Raw genomic sequence first — 25348 nt, 5'->3', positions numbered from 1 at the left:
GCATCTTCTTTTAAAAAAAAATTTTTTTTAATCTCTTGTTATAAGTACATGGTTTAAAATTCAAGTAATTTAACCAGACAGCGACACTCATCTGTCTCCTGCTCTCCCCCTCTTGTGTTCCCCCAGTTTCCACTCCCCACAGGCAACTGCTTTAGCTGTTTCTGCTACTTAATCTCCAAGGCTCCCAATAATAAGATGATAATGCAATTTCTTGGTTTTTCAGTTTTGACATTATCTCTTGACTTCCTTCTCTGGAAGAGGAAATCTCAACTCAGGAACATAATTTGATTAGATTCATATTCAGCACTCAAATGGTTTTGAGTCTGTGACTCTTCTTCCCATCTGAACCATACAGTGTATGTAGTTTATTTTTCCTTTCCTGTCCAACATCTCCTTTTCCATGAGGTTAATAATTGTTGGCATTTTTTTGCCTGCCCTTTGTGTCTTTTGTCCTTGAGTCCACTGTCTCCTGATCGGCAGCTGTGGGACTCTCTTGCTGCACTTCAGTTTCAGCAGATCTAGAGAACAGACAGCCCCCCACACCCCCCCTCCCAAAAGCCCCCCATTCCCTTCATGTGAATTTTGCGTGCTCCACCTCACTTTGATTCTGCTGCGCCTGTGGCCTTGGTTAAGATCCCTGTGGCTGTTTTGTGTGGCGCAGAGACAGATGTGCTTTAATTTGCATGGGTTAGGTCTTTTCCTACCTCTTCTGGTATAAAAATAACCCAAAGGATGAGAATTTTTTTTGTGACCATCTACACTGGATGAAACAAAACTCTAGTGACTGTATTTCAGTACCCAAAGCTGATTTGGAAAAGTCCCCCAGGTGTGCTAAGCGCTGTTCTAAGCAAGTACGTCTGCGGACTGTGCTCTGTAGGGCGTTCCGCCCGGCCGGCTGGCTGGCTGGCTTCCGTGGAGCGCATCTGCGAAGATGTGGGCAGAGGTGGGCTGAGGGGTGTGGCCTGCAGGGGCCATCCCCACGGAGGTGTCCCCAAAAGTCTGGGTTACATGTGCCTGACGCATCAGAGGTTGCTTTGAACGTGACCCAGGTGGGCGGCCGCTCGCTTGCGTCCCAGTTACACCGACCAGCCTCGCTCAATGCCAGCATCTTCTGTGGTTTTGTCTCTGGTGAATGTGATCCGTGTCACTGTGTGGTGAGGTCGTGTTCATGGTCAGCGTGACAGATGTTGGTGTGGTCTGCAAAATAGAATCTGCAGCCTGTGGACCTGGGAAACCACCAGGATCCCCCAGGCTTGCCTCACACCTGGGCCCCCTTAGGGCAGGGGCTTGAAGGGACACGGAGCTGGCCACCGGCCCACTCCAGGGCATAGAGCAAGAGTGTGGGATCGGAAGAGCCCCCTCCTCCCTTCCCCAAAGGGCCAGTGATCAGCACCCTAGCACAGTACTGTCCCAGAGGGATACAGTGCCCGCCGCAGAAGGCATTGTAAGTTTTCTAAGTGGCCACGTTAAAAAAAAAAAAAAAAAGGCCATGAAATGAACGTTAGTAATTTATTGAGGTCAACGTGTTGTCGTTTCAACATGTAATCAGTATAAAAAAATTAATGAGGTACTTTCACTCTTCTTTTTCCTGCACTGAGTTTCAAATTCCAGTGTGTGTTTTGCACTCACAGCACATTTCAGTTTCAACGAGCCACATTGTCAGTGCTCAGGGTATAGTTTAACTCCAAGAAAAGGGGGCTTCTTCCTCCCTACGGAAGCCAGGTCCATCTCATATCATAACCCCATCTGGATGCCACCAAGTTGCAGAATGTTCTCCACCTGAGCCAGAGCCTCTCGCCTCTGGGGCTGGCTGGGCACGGTCCCTCCCTGCCCTGGACAGCCTCTCATGGGTGTGGAAGACAGCAGCGGAGCATGTCCCCAGGGAATTTATTCTCCAGGATGCCCACCCTTGGGTGTTTACTGCTTTCCCCTGACGTGGGAGCAAGGTCTCAAATGCGTTAATTGTGATAGAAGTGATGGGATGATATTCATGGAAACCGTAAGAGCAGCTGGCCCCCAGGCTGAAACCCTGAGTCAATTCCCAGAAGTGGTTTTGAACTTGAGCTCATCCATAGACTCCAGAAGCCCCTGGTTCTGAGCGGGTGGGAGGGATCTGGGCCCTGTGGCGTGCGTCAGTGTGACATGCAGGGGTGCTCTGCCGGCTGGGCTCTGTAGAGCAGAGAGCCACTTCGCAGTGGTCCTGCCCAGAAGAGGCGAGGCTTTAATCCCCATTCTCCAGAGGGGGGACTGAGGCCCGGGGAGGTGATGTAGCTCACCAGCGTCCCTCAGTTCATGGGAGACAGAGCCAGGATGTGACCCCAGGGCCCCCGCTCTTGGCCAGCTCCCTCTTCCATTTCCCCATCTCCCTAGCACCTGGGGGCAGGATGGAGAAGTCACAGGAGGGACAGGCCATGTGTTGTCCCAGCATAAGGGGGAGCTGAAGAGTTACCCAGACCCGGATGGAGGCGGGGAGGTGGAGCATGAACAAGCACGAGCCCTGTCGTCCTGGCATGTCTTGGCAGGGTTTGGGGCAGCGTGGCAGGGAGCCCGTGTCTGACCTGGCCTCGGCAAGAGGAAGTGAGGTCCACTCCTGCCCGGGGATTCACAGCCCCAAAATATTTCTCGCGTTGGCGGCTCTGGGCTTTCTCCGGCCCTGTCTCGGCCCACCTGTTTATATTTATCAATGCTGCTGTTCGTCACTGGGGGGGGATACTGCAGGGCCCAAAACGGGCCCGGCCCCACCTGGGGTTTGCAGACTGGTTGAGGGGGCAGACAGCAAACAAGTAAACCAGTGGGCAGGTGAACCAGTGGGTCGTGATGAACTGTGGTGAAGGAAACAGAAATGGCGAGGAACCCACCCGGGCTCCAGGAGCCGCCCTCAGTGGAGTGGGCGGAAGGGACATTTAACCAGGGGCTGGAAGGGGGAGAAGGAGCCAACCAGGAAGATCCCAGCCATGCTGGATCCCTGCCGGGGAGGCGCAGCAACACGTCTGCAGGCCCAAGGTCGGCGCATTTGAGGAGGAAGGAGTGGGGTGCGCAAGGATGAGAGGTGGCGAGGGCTGAGGTTGGTGGGGCCGTGGTGAGCACGTCAGGGACCCTGCCCGGGGCAGCGGGAGCTGTCTAGGATTCTGAGGCAGTGGGATGACTCGATCAGTTACTTGGATCTTAGGGGCAAGAGTGGCCACTGGGAGGCCAGTGAGGAGGTGACTGCGGTCATCCAGGAGGGGGCGCCGTGGCCGGCCTGGGGTGGGGCTCTGGAGGTGGGAGGCAGTGCTCGTATCTGAGGCATGTGTCGGAGGGGCCGTTCACCCGGGGTGGACTGATGGAACAGATGCAGCAAATCCTGGAGGAGGAGACTCCTGGTGCAATTTGGTAGATGCTGGTGTCACTGTAAAGATGGGGAACCTGGGACTGGGGTGAGATTTGAGAAGGCAGTGCAGGCTTTCTGGTTGCCGTCGTCGGTTGGTGGGTGGAAGAGTGGGAGCCGGGAACCGGGTGGGCAGAGGCCTGGGGCCTGGGGCCTGCGAGTGCCAGCAGGTCTCACATCCACCCCCTTTCCCTGCCTCCTCGCCCTCAGTGATCAACAAATACAAGCGCCGGCGGTTTCAGAAAACCAAGAACCTGTTGACGGGAGAGACGGAAGCTGACCCAGAAATGATCAAGGTAAACACGAGCAGAGCCGTCGAGTTCTGGGGGTGCCGTCCGGCCCGTTCCCAGCCCAGCAGCCGGACCACGGGGGTTGTCTTCTGACACCACCACTGAGCCACTGGCAGCCGGGGGCTTTCACCTTTCTGAGCCTCAGTTTCCCTCCCTGGAAACTGGGTTAGAACGTAGAGCTAGCTCTCAGGGAGTGGGGGCGTTGCCGGCGAGGTTACAGCTGACCTCCAGCAGTGGCAGGGCGGGTGCTCTGTGCGCTGTACACGCACCCACCTGGAAGCCTCGCGCCAGCCCTGTTGGGTGAGTCCCGTCACAAGGAGACTTACATGAAGTATCACAGCCAGGAAGTGGCAGGGCTGGGATTCACACCCAAGCAGCCGGACCCCAGAGCCCGGGCTCGGCCCGGCACAGATGAGGTACCTGCTAACGTTGGCTCTAGAAGGAATACTCCGGGTTAATCCGGGGACGTTAACCCGCGGTGGCACCAAGAGTCTTCCTCTCTCCACGAGGTGGTTCCAGGCGGGAGGGCGGCCCCTGAGTACGGAGGCTGCACGCAGGTCCCACACTGTGCGGTCGTGAGGCTGTGCTTTGCAGCCTGGTGCGCCGTGCCATCCATATGGGCAGGCCTGGGTTTTCTGCTCCGTGAGGTGGCTGGGGGCAGCCAGGGCAGCAGGGTCTAGAGGCTGGTGCAGGGACTGGCCAGGGTGAGCCCTCGGCCAGCGGTCGCTGTGGTGGTTGCTCTTCTGCTGTCGCGACTGTCACGGGAGTCCTCAGGAGGAAGCGAGCAGGTGCCTCTGAGACCCACCACCCCCTGTCTCCCCTCAGAGGGCTGAGGATTACGGGCCTGTGGAGGTGATCTCCCACTGGCACCCCAACATCACCATCAACATTGTGGACGACCACACGCCGTGGGTGAAGGGCAGCGTGCCTCCTCCCCTGGACCAGTGTGAGCCCCCGGCCACCCTCTTGGGCTCCTGACCAGGCCATTTTCTTGTCTCCTGGCCCCACCCCCAGCCCGAGATCTCTGACTAGGTCTCCACCCTCCCAAGCTTCCTGCCCTGCCCCTCTAGACACTCCCCTTTCTCTTCCTCCCATACCCCCTGGTGACCCCAGCCCTGACCACCTTGTGTCCAAACTGGTCTCATCTAGCCATGAGCTTTTTTCGGAAAAGGTGCATCCGTTGCCAGCCTTGGAAGTTGGGGCAGCATCACTTAGGAACCCAGGTTTCTGACTTCTTTTACTGAAGCCTGACGAGTGGAGAGCCTCGGGGCAGCCACAGTCTGGAGCTGAGCTGCAGCTGTCCCCTTCAGCCAGGGCCTACCCAGCCCTCCCTAGCCTGCCCTCTCCCTGACTCCTTGGCACAGCCCAGAAATGTTCCCTGTGCCCCAGTCTCTGTCCCAGGGGCCCCACTGGATCCCTGCAAACATCCGAATTTGACACCTTTGTCCTCGGAGGCTGAGGGGTCTCCCCACCCCCGTGGGTGCCTGTGGCCTCTGGTCCAGGCTGAGCGGTAACCCCTGCCCCGTGTGCCTGCAGATGTGAAGTTTGATGCCGTGAGCGGTGACTACTACCCCATCATCTACTTCAATGACTACTGGAACCTGCAGAAGGACTACTACCCCATCAACGAGAGTCTGGCCAGCCTGCCCCTCCGCGTCTCCTTCTGCCCGCTCTCGCTCTGGCGCTGGCAGCTCTACGCTGCCCAGAGCACCAAGTCGCCCTGGAACTTCCTGGGCGACGAGCTGTACGAGCAGTCAGATGAGGAGCAGGACTCGGTGAAGGTGGGGGGGGTGGCGGGAGGCTCCCAGCCCCTTCCTGGCGGCAGGAGGGGAAGGGGAAGTGGGCCAGGCCGATGGCCTGGGGGCTGCGAGCGGATGCTCCCCTGCCCACAGTTTCACAACCTCCCAGCCGCCCTCCCTGCAGCGGGCAGGAAACGCACTCGGCCCTCTGGCTCTGGCTGACTCTGGGGGTCCTGCCTCTGAGGCTTCCACGGTCCTCCTTTTTTTTTTTTTTTTTTTTTTTACATTTATTTACTTATTTTTGGCTGCGTTGGGTCTTCACTGCTGCTCACGGGCTTTTTCTAGTTGCAGTGAGTGGGTGCTACTCTTCGTTGCGGTGCGCGGGCTTCTCATTGTAGTGGCTTCTCTTGTTGCGGAGCACGGGCTCACTAGTTGTGGCTCACGGGCTCTAGAGCGCAGGCTCAGTGGCTGTGGCTCAGGGGCTTATTTGCTCCGCGGTACGTGGGATCTTCCCAGACCAGGGCTCGAACCCATGTGCCCTGCATTGGCAGGCGGATTCTTAACCACTGCGCCACCAGGGAAGTCCCCATGGTCCTCCTTGTCACGGCTTTTCTGTTTGCAAGGCCTGGCCCTCAGGGTCTGGATCTACCCCTCCCTGCTTCTTCGGCCCCATGTTGTGCCTCCCTGACTTTGGGCTCTGACTCCATGTGTCTGCTCCCTCTCACTGTGTCCTTGAATATTCTTCTCTGCCTGTGTCTGTCTTGTTGAGCCTGGTCTGTGCTTGCCCGGGGCTGTCTTTGGTGTTGGGTTTCTGTCCCTGGCTCTGACAGTCCCTTCATCTCTCTAAGTTATTTCTCTGCCTACCCCCATCACTGTCTCCCCATCTCTCCTCTGTCTCCATCTTTCTCCCTCCCTCTCCGTGCATCCCTCGCCCACCTCTCTGTGCGCATCTACCCATCTCTGACCTGCTCTCCTCCCGGCCAGCACCACACCCCGCTGGGAAGCCCTGGGGTCAGGTCTGGGGAATATCAGGAGGTTCTTCTGGGGCCCAGAGCAAGGAGAGATGGGTCGGCTGATGAGGGCACGGCAGCGCTCACAGCATCTCCCCCACCCCCACCCCAGGTTGCCCTCCTAGAGACCAACCCCTACCTGCTGGCGCTCACCATCATCGTGTCCATTGTCCACAGTGTCTTTGAGTTCCTGGCCTTCAAGAACGGTAAGGGTGGGACCCTGGGCCCCGTGAGAGGCCGTGGGGGACTGGGGACAAGGGGGTGTGTGGTGGGAGGATAGGGCCTGCTCCCTCCCTCTTCCTCTTGGGCCCTCCCCCTACCTGGGGCCTGTCAGCCCCACTCCAGAGGCCTGGTGAGCAGCCGCCAACTCCCAGCCCAGAAACTCCCATCTACCGGGCGTGGCGCTGGGGGAGGGGCTGGGCCTGGCGTTCTGGCAAAGGCCAGGACAGCCGCCAGGAAGCAGGGCCGGGGAACTCCAAGGCGGGGAGCAGGGAAGCCCCAGAGCTGCTTCTGCCGCCCTGCCCGGCAGGCCGCCTGTTGGGGAAGACCCCTCGGGTTGAGTGGACAGGGCCCACCTGAGTGGGAAAGTGACAGCCCTGTCCCAGAGGGCCCCGCGGTTCCAAAGGCCAGCAGTGGTGATGGCCAGCGTTTGAGGGGGACCGGCCACATGCCAGGCACGGTTGGAACGCCCTCCAGTGAGTGCATTGAGCCCTGCAGCCACAGCCCCGTGAGGAAGCGTCGTTACCCCCACTATCATAGCAAGGACCCGGAGGCTTGGGGAGGTTGGTTACCTGCCCACAGTCACACAGCTCCCAAGTGGCAAGGCCAGGATTTAGATCCAGGCAGCCTTCTCCGTACTCCAGGCCCTGCTGGCCACTTCTTCCTTGTCCTAGAGAACCCTGGTCTGAAGGAGGCCTGCTGCTCTGCAGCTTCTGGAGGTGGCAGTAGTAATGGGTATTATTATTATCATCATCATTCTTATTAAGAGGACATTGCCATGATTGAGTTACCTTCTGGAAAATTATGACATCAAAACCAAACAGTAAGTGGTGCTCACCCCAGTAGGGAGGCATGTGTTAGCCGTGGTGCGTGGAGCCCTGGCTGTGCCAGGTGGGCGCATGCTTGCAAACGCTCTTGCTGACTGCAAGCTGGGTCCCTAGGGTCCCTTTTTCCCTAATGACAGATGAAGGCACAGAGGGGGTCGTTACTTGCTCAGGGTCACAGAGCAAGGGCATGGGCCCTGGGCGAGCCCGGCCTTACACCCCGTGCTTGCTGCCTCTCTGGTCTGAGGCAGAACTCGGATCCACCCACCCCCACCAGAACCCTGTCTTCAGACGCATTCTTCCCAGTTAGGACTGGGGGGGGCTCCTGTGAGTATCCCCTTCATATCTCCTCAGGGTCTGATGGTTTGAAGGGAGAGATGTAAGCCTACCGGGTGTGCTGGAGCTCTGGAATCAGAGTCAGAGCCGGAGGGGTGGCCCGCACCCGGGCCTCGCCCCTGTGTGACCTCGGGCACGGCTTCTCGCCTGGAAGACAGGCATCGTGCTGGGTCGGCCTGCTGTGGCGGCAGGTGTTGGACACACAGCCCAGGCAGAGTCCAGCGGTGCCGTTTTCCTCGTCTGGCCGATGGGAAGACCAGGGCTGGGAGAGGGGCTGAGCTGGGCCCTGTGGGGGGTGGCGGGGGCCCGGGAGAGTAGTACTGGAAGAAGCTCTGGTTGGAGAGCAGAGCCCATGGCCCCCTGTGCATGTCCTGAGCGTGTCTGTGGGCCGGTCCCCTTTTTTTTTTTTTTGGCCACATCTCGCGCCATGCGGGATCTTAGTGCCCTGACCAGGGATTAAACCCACGCCCACTGCAGTGAAAGCGCGGAGTCTTAACCACTGGACCGCCAGGGAATGTGGGCTGGTTCCTTCACAGGTTCGGGGTGGTGGGCTGGAAGAGGTGGTCTTGAAGTGCATGTCCCAGACCTTCCCACCCAGCGGAGGCGCCACGGTGCCACGGTGGACAGCTCAGGTCTGTTGTCACACAGACCCGGCTTCCATGCTGATTCCGCCGGGTCAGGCTGTGTGGCCTTAGGGATGTGACACATGGCAGCAGTCTCCGCCACCGTCACTGCCAGGCAAGGGACCGACCGCACCCTGGGGGGCAGGGTGTGTCCAGTGTGAGGCTGCAGAGATCCTGCCTGCCTGGGGCTCCGGCTGGCGCCTGTGGAGCAGACTCTCACCGCAAGGGGGAGTAGTGTGCACCGTCCTCCTGTGGCATACCCAGCGCCGCCCCGGGGGTGTGAGGAGGACGGAGGACGGGGCTTGAGGGAGCTGCGGGAGGGACTCGGGGGCTCCTCACCCTCCTGGCTTCCTCCCCAACTCCTGTGCACAGATATCCAGTTCTGGAACAGCCGGCAGTCCCTGGAGGGCCTGTCCGTGCGCTCCGTCTTCTTTGGCGTCTTCCAGTCTTTCGTGGTCCTCCTCTATATCCTGGACAATGAGACCAACTTCGTGGTCCAGGTCAGCGTCTTCATCGGGGTCCTTATCGACCTCTGGAAGATCACCAAGGTCATGGATGTCCGGGTAAGGCCAGGCTGCCATGCTGTTTCAGAAGCTGCCAGGGGTTGGGAGCAGGGTCGTGTGGCCCAGCCAGACCCTGGAGCTGGCCCCTAGGGGATTCCCAATGCCTGCCACAATCCCAAGACCAAGGGGATTTTCGCACCAGGGGATTTTTCGGGTCACACGTGGGGCAGGGGAACTGGGAACGGTGGGGAAGGGCAGGAGCTGGAACTGGCTTGGGGGACAGGAGCCAGCGTGGCAGCTGACTGCAATCTCCCTCCCTGTCCGCAGCTGGACCGGGAGCACAAGGTGGCAGGACTCTTCCCCCGCCCAACCTTCAAAGACAAGTCAACATACGTTGAGTCTTCCACCAAAGTGTATGACGACGTGAGTGTCCCCCACAGTGGGCCTCAGGGAGGGTCTGCAGGTGCCCACACGCTCCTGGGGACCCAGGACATGGCTAGGATGTCTGCCTGTCGGCTGACAGCCCCATGCTTCATGGCTTGCATCATACCCTCTAGTGTCCCCTGGCTGCCACAGATACTTCCTGGCCGAGTCCAGAGTTCCCAGGGCCACCTGGAAATTCCCCCGGGCTGGCCTGCCAGACCAGGTGTGGGTGTGTGAGGGCGGGGAGCAGGGGTGCCAGGTGGGGCCCAAGGAGCTGGGTCCCAGCCCCACCTTGTGCCCCACAGATGGCGTTCCGGTACCTGTCTTGGATCCTCTTCCCACTCCTGGGCTGCTATGCCGTCTACAGCCTCCTGTACCTGGAGCACAAGGGCTGGTACTCCTGGGTGCTCAGCATGCTCTATGGCTTCCTGCTGACCTTCGGTGAGCAGGCCCTCACCATACGCGGCCCCCGCAGTCAGGGCAGGCGTCCAGCAGCAGTCCTCAGCCGCGTGCTGGGCCGTGCTGGGCCTCGGCAGTGAGCGAGTCAGCCTGGCCCCGCCCTCCCGGCACTTGGGGTCCAGTGCGGGAGACAGACCTGTCTCCAGACAGGGACACTTCAGGGGGAGCAGGGATGGCACGTGGACAGCCTCAGAGAGGTGCCCGGTCCGGTCTTGGGAGTCAGGGAGGGCTTCCGGGAAGCCTTGCACAGTGCATTTCAGTCCTCGTCCTCAGGGGAACGGACAGAGTAAACAGACAAGTGAGTTACAGCCTGTGATGAGTGCTCTGAAGGGGCCAGGGTGAGAGGGCCATGGAGGCTGGTCAGGTGTCCCTGACCTCCATCATCACCTCTCCGAGGAGATGATACGTAAACTGAGGCCTGAAAGGTGCCAAGGAAGGAGCTGTGCAGAGATCTGTCAGAAGGCAGAGCAAGTCCGAAGGCCCTGAGGTAGGATGTGCCTGGGGTGTTGGAAGCGACACGGGGGCCAGTGTGGCTGGGACAGAGTGAGTGAAGGGACAGAGGCCAGAAATGCAGTCAAAGAGGTGGAGGGTCAGGACGCCCCTTCCTCTGCTCATGGATGCCCCTTCCTCACCGCGCAGGCTTCATCACCATGACACCCCAGCTCTTCATCAACTACAAGCTCAAGTCTGTGGCCCACCTGCCCTGGCGCATGCTCACCTACAAGGCCCTCAACACCTTCATTGATGACCTGTTCGCCTTTGTCATCAAGATGCCTGTTATGTACCGGATCGGCTGCCTGCGGGACGGTGAGGCCCGGTGGGCAGGTGGGTGGGCTGACCGGCAGGCTCCCACCAGAGCTGGGCACGGGCAGGGCCCTGGTCTGAGGGAGGCGCGCCGGCCTCAGCCTGGGGGCTCAGCCCACTCTTCGCAGGACCCCCTGCCCCGAGTCTGACAGTGAGCCGGTGGGCCCTGCCCCTTCCCCTCACGCTGCCCCCTCGCCCCACCCCCAGATGTGGTCTTCTTCATCTACCTCTACCAACGGTGGATCTACCGCGTCGACCCCACGCGGGTGAACGAGTTTGGCATGAGTGGCGAGGCCCCGACAGCAGCAGGGGCCCTCCCGCCGGCCCCCGCCCCCGCCACGACCACCGCCGCCGCCAGGGAGGAGGCCTCCACACCCCCGCCCACCAGGCCCACCCAGGGGGCCAGCTCTGACAGCGAGCCCCAGGAAGCCCCTCCAAAGCCAGCAGAGGACAAAAAAAGGGATTAGCCGCTCCTGGTGACCCCCACCCCCCCGGCCCCCTCGCCTCCCCTCCTGGTCGCCGCTTCCCTGGACAGATCGGGCTGGGGCCCGGTGTGTGGTGTGGGGGCCAGGGCGCGTCATTTGTGGAGGCACCATCTGTCTGTCCCTCTGTGTTTCCAGCCATCTCGCCCCGCCAGCCCAACACCATCAGGAATCATGGTGAAGCTGACATGGCACTGCCGAGGGGGTGGGCCAGGCGGGGCAGGGGCCGGGCCCCTCTTTGGGACACCCACGGCCGTCCATCATCTTGTCCCTCGATCCCCCACCACTCCCTCCTCCCAGACCGCCGCCCTTTAACACAGTCTGGATTTAATAAATTCATATGGGTGTTTAACTTAAACTCAACAGAGCCCCCCGCCTTGTGCCTTCCTTCCCCTGCCACCTTGGAGAGCAGGTGGGGGTGTCTCTCCTGAGTCTGGCAGGGAGACGGAGACCTGCAGGACGCGGGACATGCTAAACTGGGGACAGTGACCCTCTGGGCCAGGCCCTTTCTCCTCCTCCTCCCTCTCCCAGGAGCCCTCTGAGGGGGCTTCGTAACCGTCCCCATTTCACAGATTGGGAAGCTGCTCGCCACGACCTCACCGCACCAGTGCTCTTAACCACGAGACCCGCCGAGGCGCGGAGCCTCGCCTGTGCCACTGATTATCTCCTGGCCTCACACAGCCCGGCAGGGCAGGAGCGTCTACCCACCACTGATGCCGTCCCATTAGCCTGCCTTGTTCAGCAATCCTGGGACCTTGGCTGCCTGACCTTGCTTCTCTGGGCTTATGAGCTCGTCTCCAGGGGACCCTGGGAGTGAATCCTGGCTCAGAGTGGTGCCCAGCTGTAGCGGCCATAGCTTTTGGGGTGTCATCAGCACCCTCAGGGCTGCCTGTGCCAAGGACCCAGCCAGACTCTTAGTATGTGGCGCGTATGCCTTCCCAGCAAGCTGGGTTCCAGAACTGTTCACCCACTTTATGGATGAGGAGACTGAGGCCCCTGGGTGACCCTGCAGTCTGAGGGGTTGGGACCCCACATTCCCAGGTTTTTTTTGGGGGGTGGGTGTTCTCATCAACACTTCTGGGAGAGGAGGCCCGGGGCTGGGAACCAAGCCAGGTTCCCCTGGGCTCCACCACCACAGTGCCCTGCAGAGCCAGGCAGGGAATCCACGAGGTCCCAGGAGAGTTGTGTGCAGACACCTATGTGCACACACACTCTGCAGGCTCCATCGCTGAGTCAGCCACAGACGTGCTCTACTCCCTCCCCTGCTGGGCTCATAGAACCAAGCCGGGTGTCGGCTTTCAGGCCACCTAAACTCACTGGCCTACCCCCTGCCCAAATCCTCATCAGCTGTACCCCACAATTGCTTGGCATTCTCACCTCTTCACTTGCACTGAGACCACCCGGTCCCGGCTCCTCCTCATAGGCTGGGATCCCAGCTCAGCCTCCTCCCTGGTCCCCTGCTCCTCCCATTCACTTTTCATCCAGCCCGGGCCACGTGTGGGATCTTAGTTCCTGGACCAGGAACTAAGTGGAAGTTAGTGCTTCCTGCAGTGGAAGCATGGAGTCTTTTTTTTTTTTTTTTTTTTTACCATCTTAACCATTTTTTAAAAATTTATTTTTGGCTGATTTGGGTCTTTGTTGCTGCGCGCGGGCCTTCTCTAGTTGCGGCGAGCTTCGTTGCAGTGTGCTGGCTTCTCAGTGTGGTGGCTTCCCTTGTTGCGGAACATGGGCTATAGGCGCACAGGCTTCAGTAGCTGTGGCGCACGGGCTTAGTTGCTCCGCGGCATGTGGGATCTTCCTGGACCAGGGATGGAACCCATGTCCCCTGCATTGGCAGGAGGATTCTTAACCACTGACCAACCAGGGAAGTCCCCAGCAGCTAGAACTTTCTGAAGCACAAACTTGACCCTGCCCGTTCTTTGTTCAGAACCTACCATGGCTCCCCAGTACCCTTGGGAGAAGAGCCCAGGCTGCTAACTGTGGTGAACGATACCTTGGGGGGAGGGGACTTACTAACTCCTACAGCCTCATCTCCCTTGCTCTAACTAGCTGTGACTGCTTACCTCCTGGCACCCTTCCCTAAACTGAGACACACCTCCAGGCACGCAACTCTTCACCTTGCCCTATGCATCCTCCAGTTTGTAGCTCCATGGCTCCTCGTCCAGGAAACCCTTCCTGACCACCTCCTCTGGGACACTGCCCCCCACCCACCAGCTCCCTGGGTTCCCACATCCCAGCCCTGCCTGCTGTGGGTCATCACTACCTGGAGACAGGTCTTTCTCCACTGGACTGAGCCCTGTGAGGACAGAGCCAGAGCTGTCTTGGTCACTGCTGTGTCCACAGCACAAGAGGAGTCGCTCTGGGATCATTTGCTGAGTGCATGTTTGCATAATCCTGACTTTCACAGACACAGGCACACAGCCAGAAGTGTGGACCTTGATGAGGTCTGCATTAAGACATCGGTGGAGAGACTGACATACAGTCAGTCAACAAATGTTTCCTGAGCCCCTCCCCTGGACATTGCTTTGAGCTGGGGGTTCTGTGTACACAGCAGGGATCAAGACAGCCCCAGGCCTGCCCTCATGGGGCTCAGACCCCCACAGAAATCCTGAACGCTGAGGGTTTCTGATGTGTCCTTTCAGCCGTTGACCCAACAAACAGTTGTGAGGCCTGACATTTCAAGGGGCAGAGGGGAATCAGGTAGGCTCCTACTCCTACACGTAGGAGCCACTATTCAACAGTTATCATGAGCCAAGCTCTAGTCTAAGTGCTGCGTGTGGTTCGCTTCCTTAAATTTAATATTACCCATCTCCACTACTTCCCCAGCTGTCACTCCACTCCAGCCTCCTTGCGATTTGTTCCTTCAACATTGCCATGCATGTTCCCACCTCAGGGCCTTTGCACTTGCTCTTCCCTGTGCCTTGAACACTCTTCCCTAGATATCCGCGTGGATCCTTCACTGTCTCAGCTGTCTGCTCAGATGTCACCTTAGACCCTCCCTAAACTTCCTAACCCAAATATCACCCTTCAAACTCAAACCATGTATCCTGCTTTAATCGTCTGTAAGACTGCCATCACCATCAGACATATATTTGCTTATCTCTTTTCCATCTGTCTCCCCCACTTGGATTTCAGTTCCATGATGGCAGGGGCTTTTGTCTATTGTGTTGTGTGCTGTGTCTCCAGCTTTTGGAGCAGTGCCTGGTACTGTTACCCTGTGTGCAATGACTCTAAGTCAAATGTTCACAAGAGCAGATGAGAAAACTGAAACCCAGAGAAATTAAGCAATGTGTCCGAAGTCTCACAAAGTAATGTGACATGAAGTGCTAGAACAGCGCCTAGCATATGGAAGAGGTCTATACGTGTCAACTATTATTAGTATTTAATCCTCACAACCATCCTATTACACCCATTTTACAGATGAGGAAACAGAGGCTTACAGAGATGAAGTCAGTTTCCTGAGGTCTCCTAGTAAGTGACAGACCTAGGATTTGAACTTAGGCAGGCTGATTCTGAACCTTCAAATCATAGCGTTTCTGGCAATGCCCTTGTCATATGCAGACTACAGCCTGCAGGCCAAAACCAGCATTTTCCAGTTTTTCTGTAATTTCTAGATGTTTTAAGTGGTTGGAGAAAATCTCAAGAAGAATATTTTGTTTCACGTGAAAGTTATACAAAATGCAAATTTCAGTGTCCATAAAATAACGTTTTATTGGAGAACAGTCATGCTCGTTGTTTCTGTATGGTCTTTGGCAGATTTCGTGCTATGGCAGAGTTGAGTTTTGAAACTGTCTGGCCCTCAAAGCCTAAAGCAGAGCATATTTTCTATCTGGCCCTTTGCAGAAAAAGTCTGCTCCATATTTTGCATTATAGCAGTAGTTCTCCAACTTGAGCTTGCATCATGTCACCTGAAGGGCTGGGCCACAACCTTGAGAACTGTTGTAGACTAGCCTGCCTCCTACGAGCAGGTGCCAGGGCTGGCTTGGTGAGCGCTGTGCCCGAGTACCCAGTGCAGGCTCTGGCACACAGCTGGTGCTCAATAAATGTATGTCGACTGAATCAGTGAGTCCATGTAGGCCATGAAGAGTAGAAATGGAACACTCCAACTTTTCACAGGGAGACAGAGGACATCAAACCTTGGCTCTGTGGTCTGAGGGTGCCCGGCATCCAAGCTGGGACCTAATGTCATCCCATCTTTCTTAGGAACAGGCCTAGAAATGTGATCTAACCAAATGGCTGCCCCTCTTTGAGCCTCAGTCTCCTCCTCTCTGCAGTAATTCCAATTCTATCACCTTCCTCTGATGCTGGTGCAAGGTGTGAGGTATCTGTGAGGCCCCCAGGTAAGCCCAGGGGTCAGGCACTCAGCTCAATATGTATCCTGGGGGCTACACTGTTACCATTCCTGGACTAAGTTACTGAGCCTTTGAGCTGAAAGTGCTACGGGCTATTAGGAAACTTGGAGGAGCTGTGGGGAGGAATAAAACATCCATCCATTCACTTAGTAAAAACTTATTGGGCACCTACTGTTTTTCAAGCGCCGTTCTGGGTGCTGGGGATACAGCAAGGAACAAAACAGACAAGTCCTACAGCTGACATCCTAGCTTTAAACTTTTACGTAGGATCATTCCCGATTTACTCAGGTTAAGGAACTGAGCTGTAGAGAGACTATGGAGGTTTCGAAAAGATTATCATCATTGGCAGCTGTGGAGCTCTGGTAACCTCCTGATCCCAAAGCTTCCCTTCGAGACAGACAAGTCCGGTTGGCAGACCTGGGGTGGGCAGGCCTCAGTCTTCTTACTTGCTCCATGGGTAGGTTGTGAGTGGCCCCAAGCAGGACTCAGTGGTCTCAACCAGAGCAATGGGCATCGTCGCGGGCCGGGCCCCTCCTGTGCCCCGGCCTCCTCTTCCCGGCCGGCCCCGCCCCCGAGGCCACGTGACGCGTGGGGGTTTTCCCGTTTCCCTGGCGTGACGTAACGACAGGGTGCAGGCCAATGAGCGCGCAGGCCGGCGGCGCCGGGGAATTCCGCCGCCCCGCCCCCGCCCGCCGCCCGCCCGGCCCGGCCCGGCGCCCCCCGCAACCCGGGCGCCGCGCGTCCAGCCCGGCCTGCGGCCCCAGCCCCTGCGTCGCTCTCCCGACCCGCGATCGTCCGCCAGACCGTGCCACCTGGCCGCTCGGCCTGCCCGCGTGTGTGTGTTTTGGTCTGGGCTGGCCTCCGGGCCGTCAGTCCCCACTGGTTGGGCCATGCCGAGTCGCCGCGTCGCCAGATCGTCCGCTGCGCCGGAGCTGGGGGCCTTGGGTAAGAGGGGCCGGGGTTCAGGAGAGGAGTCTGGGGCGGGACTGGAGATGCGGGAAGCCTGGGGCCCTGGAGTGGTCTAGGGGTTCCTACAGGAGTCTTAGGGGTTTTGCGGGGAGAGTGTGACGGTACCGGGGACACTATATCAAAGGGAAGGAAGGAGGCAGAGGATGGTGACCGGGTCCGGTCCAAGGTAAGAGAGAGACGTCCCACTAGAGAGTGAGAAGGGGGCGGGGCGTGACCCTGAGGCAAAGAAGGGGGCGGGGCCCGACTACGAGAGGGGAGGGGCAGAGCCTGACTCGGAGAAGGAGGAGCGGGAGCTGCTCCTGCGGGACTGGGCGTGGCCAGACACAGAGAGGGAGAAAAAGGAGAGGCCTGGCCCACAGAAGGGGGCGGGGCCTGACCATGAGTGCGAGAAGAGGGCGGGACCTAAACTCAAAGAAGCAAGGTCTCACCTACTCAGAGTAAGGGGCGGGGCTTAAGGGAGATACGGGGGCGGGGCCGTACTCGGAGAGGGAGAAGAGGCGGGCCCGACTCTGGCAGAGAGAAGGGGGAGGGCCTGCTCTGAAAAAAAGAGGGCGGGGTCTGACTCAGAGAAGAAAGAGGAGGTGGGGCTTGCCTTTGTAGAGAAGTGGCAGGGTCTGAGGGAGAAGGGGACGGGCCTGACACTGGAAAAGTGAAGAGGGAGGGTCTGACCCTGAAATAAGGAAGAGGGTGGGGGCTTTCCTAACTGAGGCTGAGAAGAGCTCCTCCAGGCCCTTCTCAGCCTTCTTAAGGGAGAGAAGGAGCAGGGCCTGAGTGTGATGAAGGGTGGGGTGACTGACAGAAACTAGGGAACCTGTCCATGAGTTAAGGAAGGAAGGCCGGACCATGCGGGCTATAAGGGTGAGGGGCATGCTCCAAAGGGGCGGGGCCAGGAGAGGAACGGGGTGGGGCTTGGGAGATTCTCTGGTTCTCCCGTCGTATTTCTATCACCTCCTGAGACATGCCTCCATCCCTGCAGGGGCCGCGGACCTCTCCTCGCTCTCGCTCGCCGTTTCCAGGACCACGGGTGAGCAGCCCTCCACAGTTCCTGCCCATCTGCACGCTCAAGATGGGGCAGGAGGAATCCTATGGAGGTGGCATTGTGTACGCCTCTGTCTGGGGGTTTTGCGGAGGTCTACCTCAGCTTTCCTCAGCCTGTATCCCTCCCTGCCCGTTGAGATGGGGTCCCCAGATGCCCCTACCTCCCGGGTGATAGGGAGCTGGGGAAGTAAAACTAACCACCTATTCACTCTCTAAGAGGGTCCTCTTTAGAGATTCACTATGGTAGTGCAGAGCGTAATGATTACATACTGGTACCACCACCCCTTCACTGTAAGTCACTTCCCTTCTCTGGGCCTCAGTCTTCCTCATCTGTAGGATGGGCATAATATCAATGCCTCAGAGCGACCGAGAGGATTCAATGAGCTGATACAGCTAAACAGTATCAGTATTAAAGCAATAACAGTATTAAAGCAGTGTCTGGCACGCAGTTAAGGGTCACCCAGAGAACTGTTAAAACAGAGTTTTGGGCCCCGCCTCCAGAGTTTCTGATTCAGTAGCTCCAGGATGGGCTCTAAGAGTTTGCATTTCTAGCAACTTCCCCAGAGATGTTGAGAACCACTGGTCTCTAAGGCCCCTCATCCTGTGCCATCCAAAATTCAGTGCTGCCCAAGGAAATGCAGAAGCATGGCCAAAGGATGACATCATCTCTCATAAATGTGCTGGAATTTGGAGGGCAGGGATTGAGTCCTGCCACCAGGAAAACTCAGTGGCCCCAGTGGGCTGGGTCTGAACCTCTCTCTGGAGGTAAAATCTTGGGATGGACCCCAGAAGTGCTGGCGTGGCTGTGGAGGAGGCCCTGCGGGTTCTCTAAGAGGTTTGTGAGTTTGGGAGATAGTGAAAGGTGGGAGATGGCATTGGGAACAGGTACTGCCAAGCACTGGTTCTGGGCAAGAGCAAGGTTGAGACTTTTCTGACCCAAGACCTAGATCTTTGGTTTCTTTCAATTGAGAGTAATTTCTGATGTTATCCATTCAGCAGATATTTATTGAGTTCCAATTGCATACCTGGCCCTGTGCTGGGCAGTGCTGAGCACTCAGCAGTGACCAAGACAGCCCTGGCTCTGCCCTCACAGGGTTCCCTACCTAGATGTGGAAGCAGATATGTACACAATGAATTAAATGTAGGATTATAAAATGTGATAAAGGCCCTAAACAAATCTTGGGATCAGTGACACCTAAATAGCATGGTGGGGATGGGAGAACGACTGAGATAGACTGGGAGGGAAATTTTCCCTCATTTTGATGGGCCAAACACACTGGGCCCTGGGTATACAGTGGGGATGGGGCAGGTGTGTTTCCTACTCTCTGGTGTTCACAGTCTACAGGAGACAGATATGAATCACTCTAATATAAGGTCATGTCAAATCCTAGCCAGTGCCATGAAAATGATAAAACGAAGGCACCTAACTGTGAGTGACTGGAGTGGGGGTTCTGGGGGCTATCTTGGATAAAGTAGTCAGGGAAGACCCATCTAGGAGGTGACATTTGACCAGGGACCTGAAAGTGGAGGAGGAGGCATGCAAAGGTCTGAAGGAAGAGCATTCTGGTAGAGACCAGCCTGTGCAAAGGCCCTGAGGCATGAAAGACAGCTGCTCAAGTGTGGCCCATCCTGGCTGGCCCTGAATGGTGGCAAGTTTGTGTGGGAGTTTGGGAGGGGGGCAGGTTGTTATCTGAGCTGAGCCCTGAATAAAGAGAAGTCCCTAACATTTCCTGGATGAAAGAGGATTTTAGATAATAATAATAATGGCTAAGTTTTATGGAGGGCCTGAAGTGGTCGGACCCTGTGCTAAGCAATTTCCCAGTGTGCTTCTAAATCCTCATGTTAATGCCTGAGATATATCAGACCTTTTTATAGAGAAGGAGGCTCAGAGAGGTTAGGCAACTTTCCCAAGGCAACACAGCCAGAAGTGACAACCAGGGTTCAAACTAACATCTGTGTGACTCCACACCCCGTGCTCTGAAACCATGTCTTCCAACCTCCCCATTTTATAGACAGACAATCTGAGGCCTAGAGAGGGGAAGCAATTTACCCACATCCATAAAATAATGTCTCCCAACACCTTACCCAACAGCAGCATTTATGTATCGTCTACTATTATGGCAGTACTAAGTGCTTCCCGTATATTAAAGAACCCAGCCAGACAAGCATTATTATTGTGTCCATTTTATAGATGAAGAAACCAAGGCACAAAAAGAGTTTAAGTAATGGGCTCAAGGCCACATGGTTAGCAAGGAACAGAGCCAGGATTTGAACTGAGGCAGTACAAAGCTTCAGCCACAGCTGCCCGGGCCTCGGTTTCCCCTCGCAGCCTGGGAGCTCCTTGAGGGCTCAAAGTCTAACTCATCTTTGGATCCCCAGGTTATCCAGCACGAATGCCTGAGAAGGTGTTTCCAAGTTGAAGTGACTTGAAGTTGGCCCTGCCAGTGATCTGTAGCGCGTCCCTTCCTCTCTCCCAGCCTCAGTGTCCCCATCTACCAAGTGGGGATGTCCTCCCCACCCTGGTGACTTCACAGATCACATGAGATAAGCGGGGCGGGAAGACTGCTTTCCAGGGAGCAAAGGTCTGGCTCTGGGAGCCACTCCCCGAGAGTGGAGGAGGAGGACAGGTCTGGCAGCAGGGCAGGCTGGCAACGATTCAGTGGCCAGCGGCCAACGCAGGCAACCCTGGATGGGGCATCTGGCCCCGGTCTGCCCTCCCTCGCTGTGTGACCCCACAGGCTTGCTTGCTCCCTCTGGACTCCCCTTGTTCTGTCTGTGGAATCATGGGAGGTTGGTTTCCATCCTTCACGGTCCCTTCCAGGCTGAGCTTTCCTGAGGAGGTGATAAGGGGCTTCCCCAGCATTGCTGTCATTCCCCCCTCAGGAAGTAGGGGCAAATCCCGGATACCGGCTGGGGACTGCTGGGGACTGGCATGGGACGCAGAGGGAGGTGGTTGCCTAGAAGCGAAGGATCAGCCTTCCTGGATCTTCAGACACCAGGAAGTGATCTCCCGGGCTCTAGGGTGGGCTTCAGGGAGGGCTCCACCCCCACATTTTGTTTAGAATCTTGGGCATCCGTTTTTTTCCCCTGGTGATGAGACCCTTGGCTTTTCCTTATATTCTCAACACTGCTTCATAATCCCCGATCTAAAGGTTTTTAGGGGGAGGCATTTGAGGGTAGCCTGACCCTGGGACCCCAACATTGGGAGCTGAAGGGAGGGTAGGCCAGGAGGGAGAGATGGGGGTTAGGGCTTAACATCCCAGGGAGTCAGAGCCCAGGATTTCCGAGGATGGAGGAAGGGGGAAGGGCTCCGGGAGGGGATGGGGTTGGGGAATCTGTCTTAAAAGATGAAAGTCTTGACCACTTGCTGGACCTCACCTTTCTCTTTCTCTTCCTTCCACAGATGAATTGGGTGAGTATCACAGGGCAGCTCTGGGGGGAGGCTGGGGAGTCCAAGTGCTCACAGAGAGGGACCTTGGCCTTCCTTGTTGGGGAGGAGGTCACAGTATGACTTCTGGGACTGCTGGGGGATTTTAACAAAGTCATGTGCTCCTAGGGTACTTAGCAATGCTTGACACTTAGTGAAGATTCAGCATAGGCCAGCCGTCTTCAATATTAGTTACTGTTACTACAACTATTGTTCATTCCTTCGATGAGTTGTATTGAGCACCTGCTGCACGCCAGGCACCGTTCTAGGCACCGGGGATTCAGCCACGAACCAAAGTCCCTGCTCTCTTGGAACTGATACTCTAGTGGCAGAGACAGGAGGAAAAGGAATAAAGAACAAAATAATGTTAGACTGGGCTAAGGAAATAAACAGCAAGAGGCCTGGGGAAAACACACTAGATTGGGCCTTTCTGAAGAGGTAGGCTGAGACCGGAAGGATGAGAAGGAGCCAGCATGGGTTGAATGGGGGGAAGCGTGGAACAGGCAGATGGAGGAGCCAGTCCAATGCCCTGAAGAGGGAGGGCCGGGCTTGGTGGGTGCAAGTGACAGAAAAGAGGCCAGAGCATGATGACAGGGGGCAGCGGGAGGCAAGAAGCCCAGGACAGAGGGGGCCCGTCCACAGAAGGCTCTGTGGCCAAGGTCGGGGGTGTGGGTTTTGTCTTTGTCCTGTTTTCCTGAGATGAGTGGAGTTTGGGGAGAGTTTTATATGGGGAAGGTGTTGACTTTGACTCTTAGGGAGATGGGAGCCACTGGAGGCTTCTGTTCAGAAGCGGACAGGGTCTGACATCAGATCCCTCTGGCTGTGTTTGGCAGATAGACTGGAAGAGGCGAGGTGGGGAACAGGAGTAGTGGTTCAGATGGAGAATGATGGAGGGTGGCCCAGGGAGGGAGCAGTGGGCGTGGGGACAGGTGGTGGGAACGTAAATGTATATTTGAGGTAGAGGCAGGAGAAGTTCATGGATTGGACATAGTAGACGTGCGATCGTAAGCAGCTGATAAAGATGTGCCTCCTTACAGCTTCAGCACCGCGGATGGTGGTGCTGCCTTCTGAGATGAGAACGGCTTGGGCAGAGCACCTATTATTCTCGTTGTTATTAAATGGGGGCAAGATGGAGGCAGGGGTACCTGTGACTTGGTTCTACCTTGATCCAGGTGAGAGGTGATGGAGGCATGGGTTCAGGAGCTGTTTCGGAGGCGGGTGGACAGGAGGGTGCAGGAGAAGGAGAAACCAGGCCGACCCCTGGGGTTTTGGGCTTCAAGAAACTGGGGGACGCTACGCGTCTGTTTCCAAGAAGGAGGGCAGGGGCTTTTCTGTGTTCGGAGCTGACGCCCCTGCCCTTGGCCCACAAGGAATATGTCTTGAAGAAATGAACGGACGGGAAAAGGCGAGAGCAGCACAAGTCTGGGGGTAAAAAAAGCCTTTTCTTTGACAATCAGCGTCATCCCTAGGTTTTGCTTCTCCCGCAGAGATCATCGACGAGTACATCAAGGAGAATGGCTTCGGCCTGGAGGGGGCGCAGCCGGGCCCGGGCGAGGGGCTGCCGCGCCTGGTGTCTCGCGGGGCGGCCTCCCTGAGCACCGTCACCCTGGGCGCTGCGGCGCCCCCGCCCCCGGCCACGCCGCCGCCCTGGGGCTGCCCTCTGGGCCGGCTGGTGCCCCCGGCTCCGGGCCCCGGGCCACGGCCGCACCTGATCATCACCGAGCAGCCCAAGCAGCGCGGCATGCGCTTCCGCTATGAGTGCGAGGGCCGCTCGGCCGGCAGCATCCTCGGGGAGAGCAGCACAGAGGCCAGCAAGACGCTGCCCGCCATCGAGGTGGGCACCAGGGGCGGTGGGACTCGCGTGTCCCCGCCCCGGAGATCCATATGCATGTATTTCATTATTCATGTATTTTATGGTGGTTATTATTATTGCTGTTGCTATTGTTGGAGCGGATGATACCACTGTCACTTGGCCTTAAATTTAAAGGGCATTCAAAGAAAGGCCTTCTTCCCGGCAATTTGACAGTATTGGTCAAAATTGTCATTGGTAGCCTCCTGGTTCACCAGTGAGGCCTTAAGAATCAGAGTATCTGGATTCGAATCCAGGTACTGCCTTGGGCAGGTTACTCGGTCCCTCTGTGCCTCCTCCTCTACAAAATGGGATAATACGGACTTCCCTGGTGGTCCAGTGATTGGGACTCCACACTTACACTGCTGGGACCCGGGTTCGATCCCTGGTTGGGGAACTAGGATCCTGCAGGCCCGGTGGCGTGGCCCCCCCAAAAATTAAAAAAACTGAATAATAATAATAACCAAGCACCTGGGGTTGCTGGGAGGAGTAAATGAGTTACTTATACACGCCAAGTACCTCCAACATGGTGAGTGCTCGATTGAGAGAGCTCCTAGTATTACTAGTATAATTATTATTATCATTATTACTCTTAGGCCGGGCCATTCCACTTCTAGGAACTTATCATGTAGATATGCCTGCATCTGGGTGAAAGAGGGACGTACAAGTTTCTCCCTTGCAGCCTTGTTTGTATAGAGAAGAATTGGAAGTTTCCGTGTTAATCATCAGGGGACTGGTGAAATAATCGATAATCTACCGATTGCAATCCTATGCAGCAGGGACAAATGTATCTGTGTAAGTGTGCAGATAAATATAAATACAGAAAAAATTTTAAATGAAGCCATCCCTGAGGTACTGATGTGGAAGTATCCATCTCCATGATATATTAATTTTGTTCAAATTGAGGTGCAGAATTTTGTGGGTATTATACAGTTGACCCTTGAACAACATGGGTTTGAACTGGGCGGGTCCGCTTAAACGGGGATTTTTGGGCCTCTCACTGTTGTGGCCTCTCCCGTTGTGGAGCACAGGCTCCGGACGCGCAGGCTCAGCGGCCATGGCTCACGGGCCCAGCCGCTCCACGGCATGTGGGATCTTCCCGGACCGGGACACGAACCCGCGTCCCCTACATCGGCAGGCAGACTCTCAACCACTGCGCCACCAGGGAAGCCCAAACAGGGATTTTTTTCAACAGTAAATACGATCCCCAGTTGTTGGAATCCCCCCAGGCGGAACCGCAGAAACACGGATACTGAGGACCAGCTCTAAGTTATAGGTGGATTTCCCACTGCAGGCAGGGTCGATGCCCCAGCGCTCCCTCCCCCACTCCCCACATGTTCAAGGTAAACTGTACTACCGTGTGTGTCAAAAAGAGGGGAAAATAAGATTTTCAATTGGTATTTGGTAGTATTTGCGTACAGAAACTCTGGAAAGGAAAACAAATACAGGTGAATTCTTTTTTGGAGGCAGTGCTGAATGGATAAGGTACAGACAAGATTTTCAACTATACCCATCTTTATTTTATTTTATTTTTTATTTTATTTTTGGCTGTGTTGGGTCTTCCTTGCTGTGCGGGCTTTCTCTAGTTGCAGTGAGCGGGGGCTGCTCTTCATTGCAGTGCATGGGCTTCTCGTTGCGGTGGCTTCTCTTGTTGCGAGCCCAGGCTCCAGTAGTTGTGGCACTGGGGCTTAGGTGCTCCGCGGCATGTGGGATCTTCCTGGACCAGGGCTCGAACCCGTGTCCCCTGCATTGGCAGACGGATTCTTAACCACTGTGCCACCAGGGAAGCCCTTTATTTTGTTTTAAAATTTTGAATCATATGACGTGGATCAAAACGTTCAAAAATATGAAGAGTCATGTTAAATTAACATAATTTAAATTATTAAAATGAACAAAAGTCCCCCATTCCTGCCTCCAGGTTCCCTCTGCCACCCAGAGGTAACCATTGTTATCAATATCTCATGGAGCCTTTCAGGAGTATTTTATGATTAATGATTATACAGGCAAATATATATATACGTATATACTATCCCCCTTTTTTACATAAAGGGGAGCGCGTGTGCGCGTGTGTATATAAAATGTGTGGGGTTTTCTGCTTTTTGGGGTTTTTTGGCTGTGCCACGCAGCTTGCGGGATCTATTTCCCCAACCAGGGATCGAACCCAGGCCAGTGGAAACATGGAGTCCTAACCACTGGACCACCAGATTCCCTTCCAGAAGTTATTTGAGTGACACACATGAAGGAAATAATAGATGAACTGAGTCGTTCTCTACAGCCCTGCTTGTAATAGCGGGAAACAGGAAACAACCAAAATGTCCACCAATAGGAGACTTGCACAATATAGTATCCTATGTCCACACGGTGGGATGAGATGGTAAAGAGAATAAGGCAGCTTCAGTCATGCTGATGTGAGCTCAGCTCCAAGATATATTCTTAAGTTAAAAAAAAAACACATTTTAGGACTTCCCTGACGGTCCAGTGGTTAAGACTCTACGCTTCCACTGCAGGGGACACGGGTTTGATTCCAGGTGGGGGAACTAAGATCCTGCAAGCTGTGTGGCATGGCCAAAAAATAAAAGTTAAAAAAAAAAAAAACAACTTCTGGAAGTGGGATTGCCCGTCAAAGATAATTTG

General features: G+C 56.1%; 2 protein-coding genes across 2 annotated transcripts in view; both read left to right on the top strand.

Annotated features, from left to right (window-relative positions):
• CLPTM1 (CLPTM1 regulator of GABA type A receptor forward trafficking) overlaps positions 1-11437 on the top strand; it is a 28074-nt gene extending 16637 nt beyond the window's left edge. The window contains exons 6-14 of the mRNA XM_060000973.1: positions 3578-3663; positions 4483-4603; positions 5194-5438; positions 6519-6612; positions 8781-8971; positions 9239-9334; positions 9640-9775; positions 10433-10600; positions 10805-11437. Of these exons, the coding sequence (XP_059856956.1) occupies positions 3578-3663; positions 4483-4603; positions 5194-5438; positions 6519-6612; positions 8781-8971; positions 9239-9334; positions 9640-9775; positions 10433-10600; positions 10805-11064 (1397 nt within the window). The 3' untranslated portion in view covers positions 11065-11437. The remainder of the gene's footprint in view (positions 1-3577; positions 3664-4482; positions 4604-5193; positions 5439-6518; positions 6613-8780; positions 8972-9238; positions 9335-9639; positions 9776-10432; positions 10601-10804) is intronic.
• Positions 11438-16197: 4760 nt separating this feature from the next.
• Positions 16198-25348, top strand: part of RELB (RELB proto-oncogene, NF-kB subunit) — a 29279-nt gene continuing 20128 nt past the window's right edge. Inside the window, exons 1-3 of the mRNA XM_060000640.2 lie at positions 16198-16376; positions 17377-17424; positions 22353-22699. Of these exons, the coding sequence (XP_059856623.2) occupies positions 16322-16376; positions 17377-17424; positions 22353-22699 (450 nt within the window). The 5' untranslated portion in view covers positions 16198-16321. The remainder of the gene's footprint in view (positions 16377-17376; positions 17425-22352; positions 22700-25348) is intronic.

Source organism: Delphinus delphis, chromosome 20 (assembly GCF_949987515.2).
Source record: "Delphinus delphis chromosome 20, mDelDel1.2, whole genome shotgun sequence".
Taxonomy (NCBI): domain Eukaryota; kingdom Metazoa; phylum Chordata; class Mammalia; order Artiodactyla; family Delphinidae; genus Delphinus; species Delphinus delphis.
Note: the sequence above shows the minus strand (reverse complement) of the source record. Positions and strands in the feature narration are given on the sequence as shown.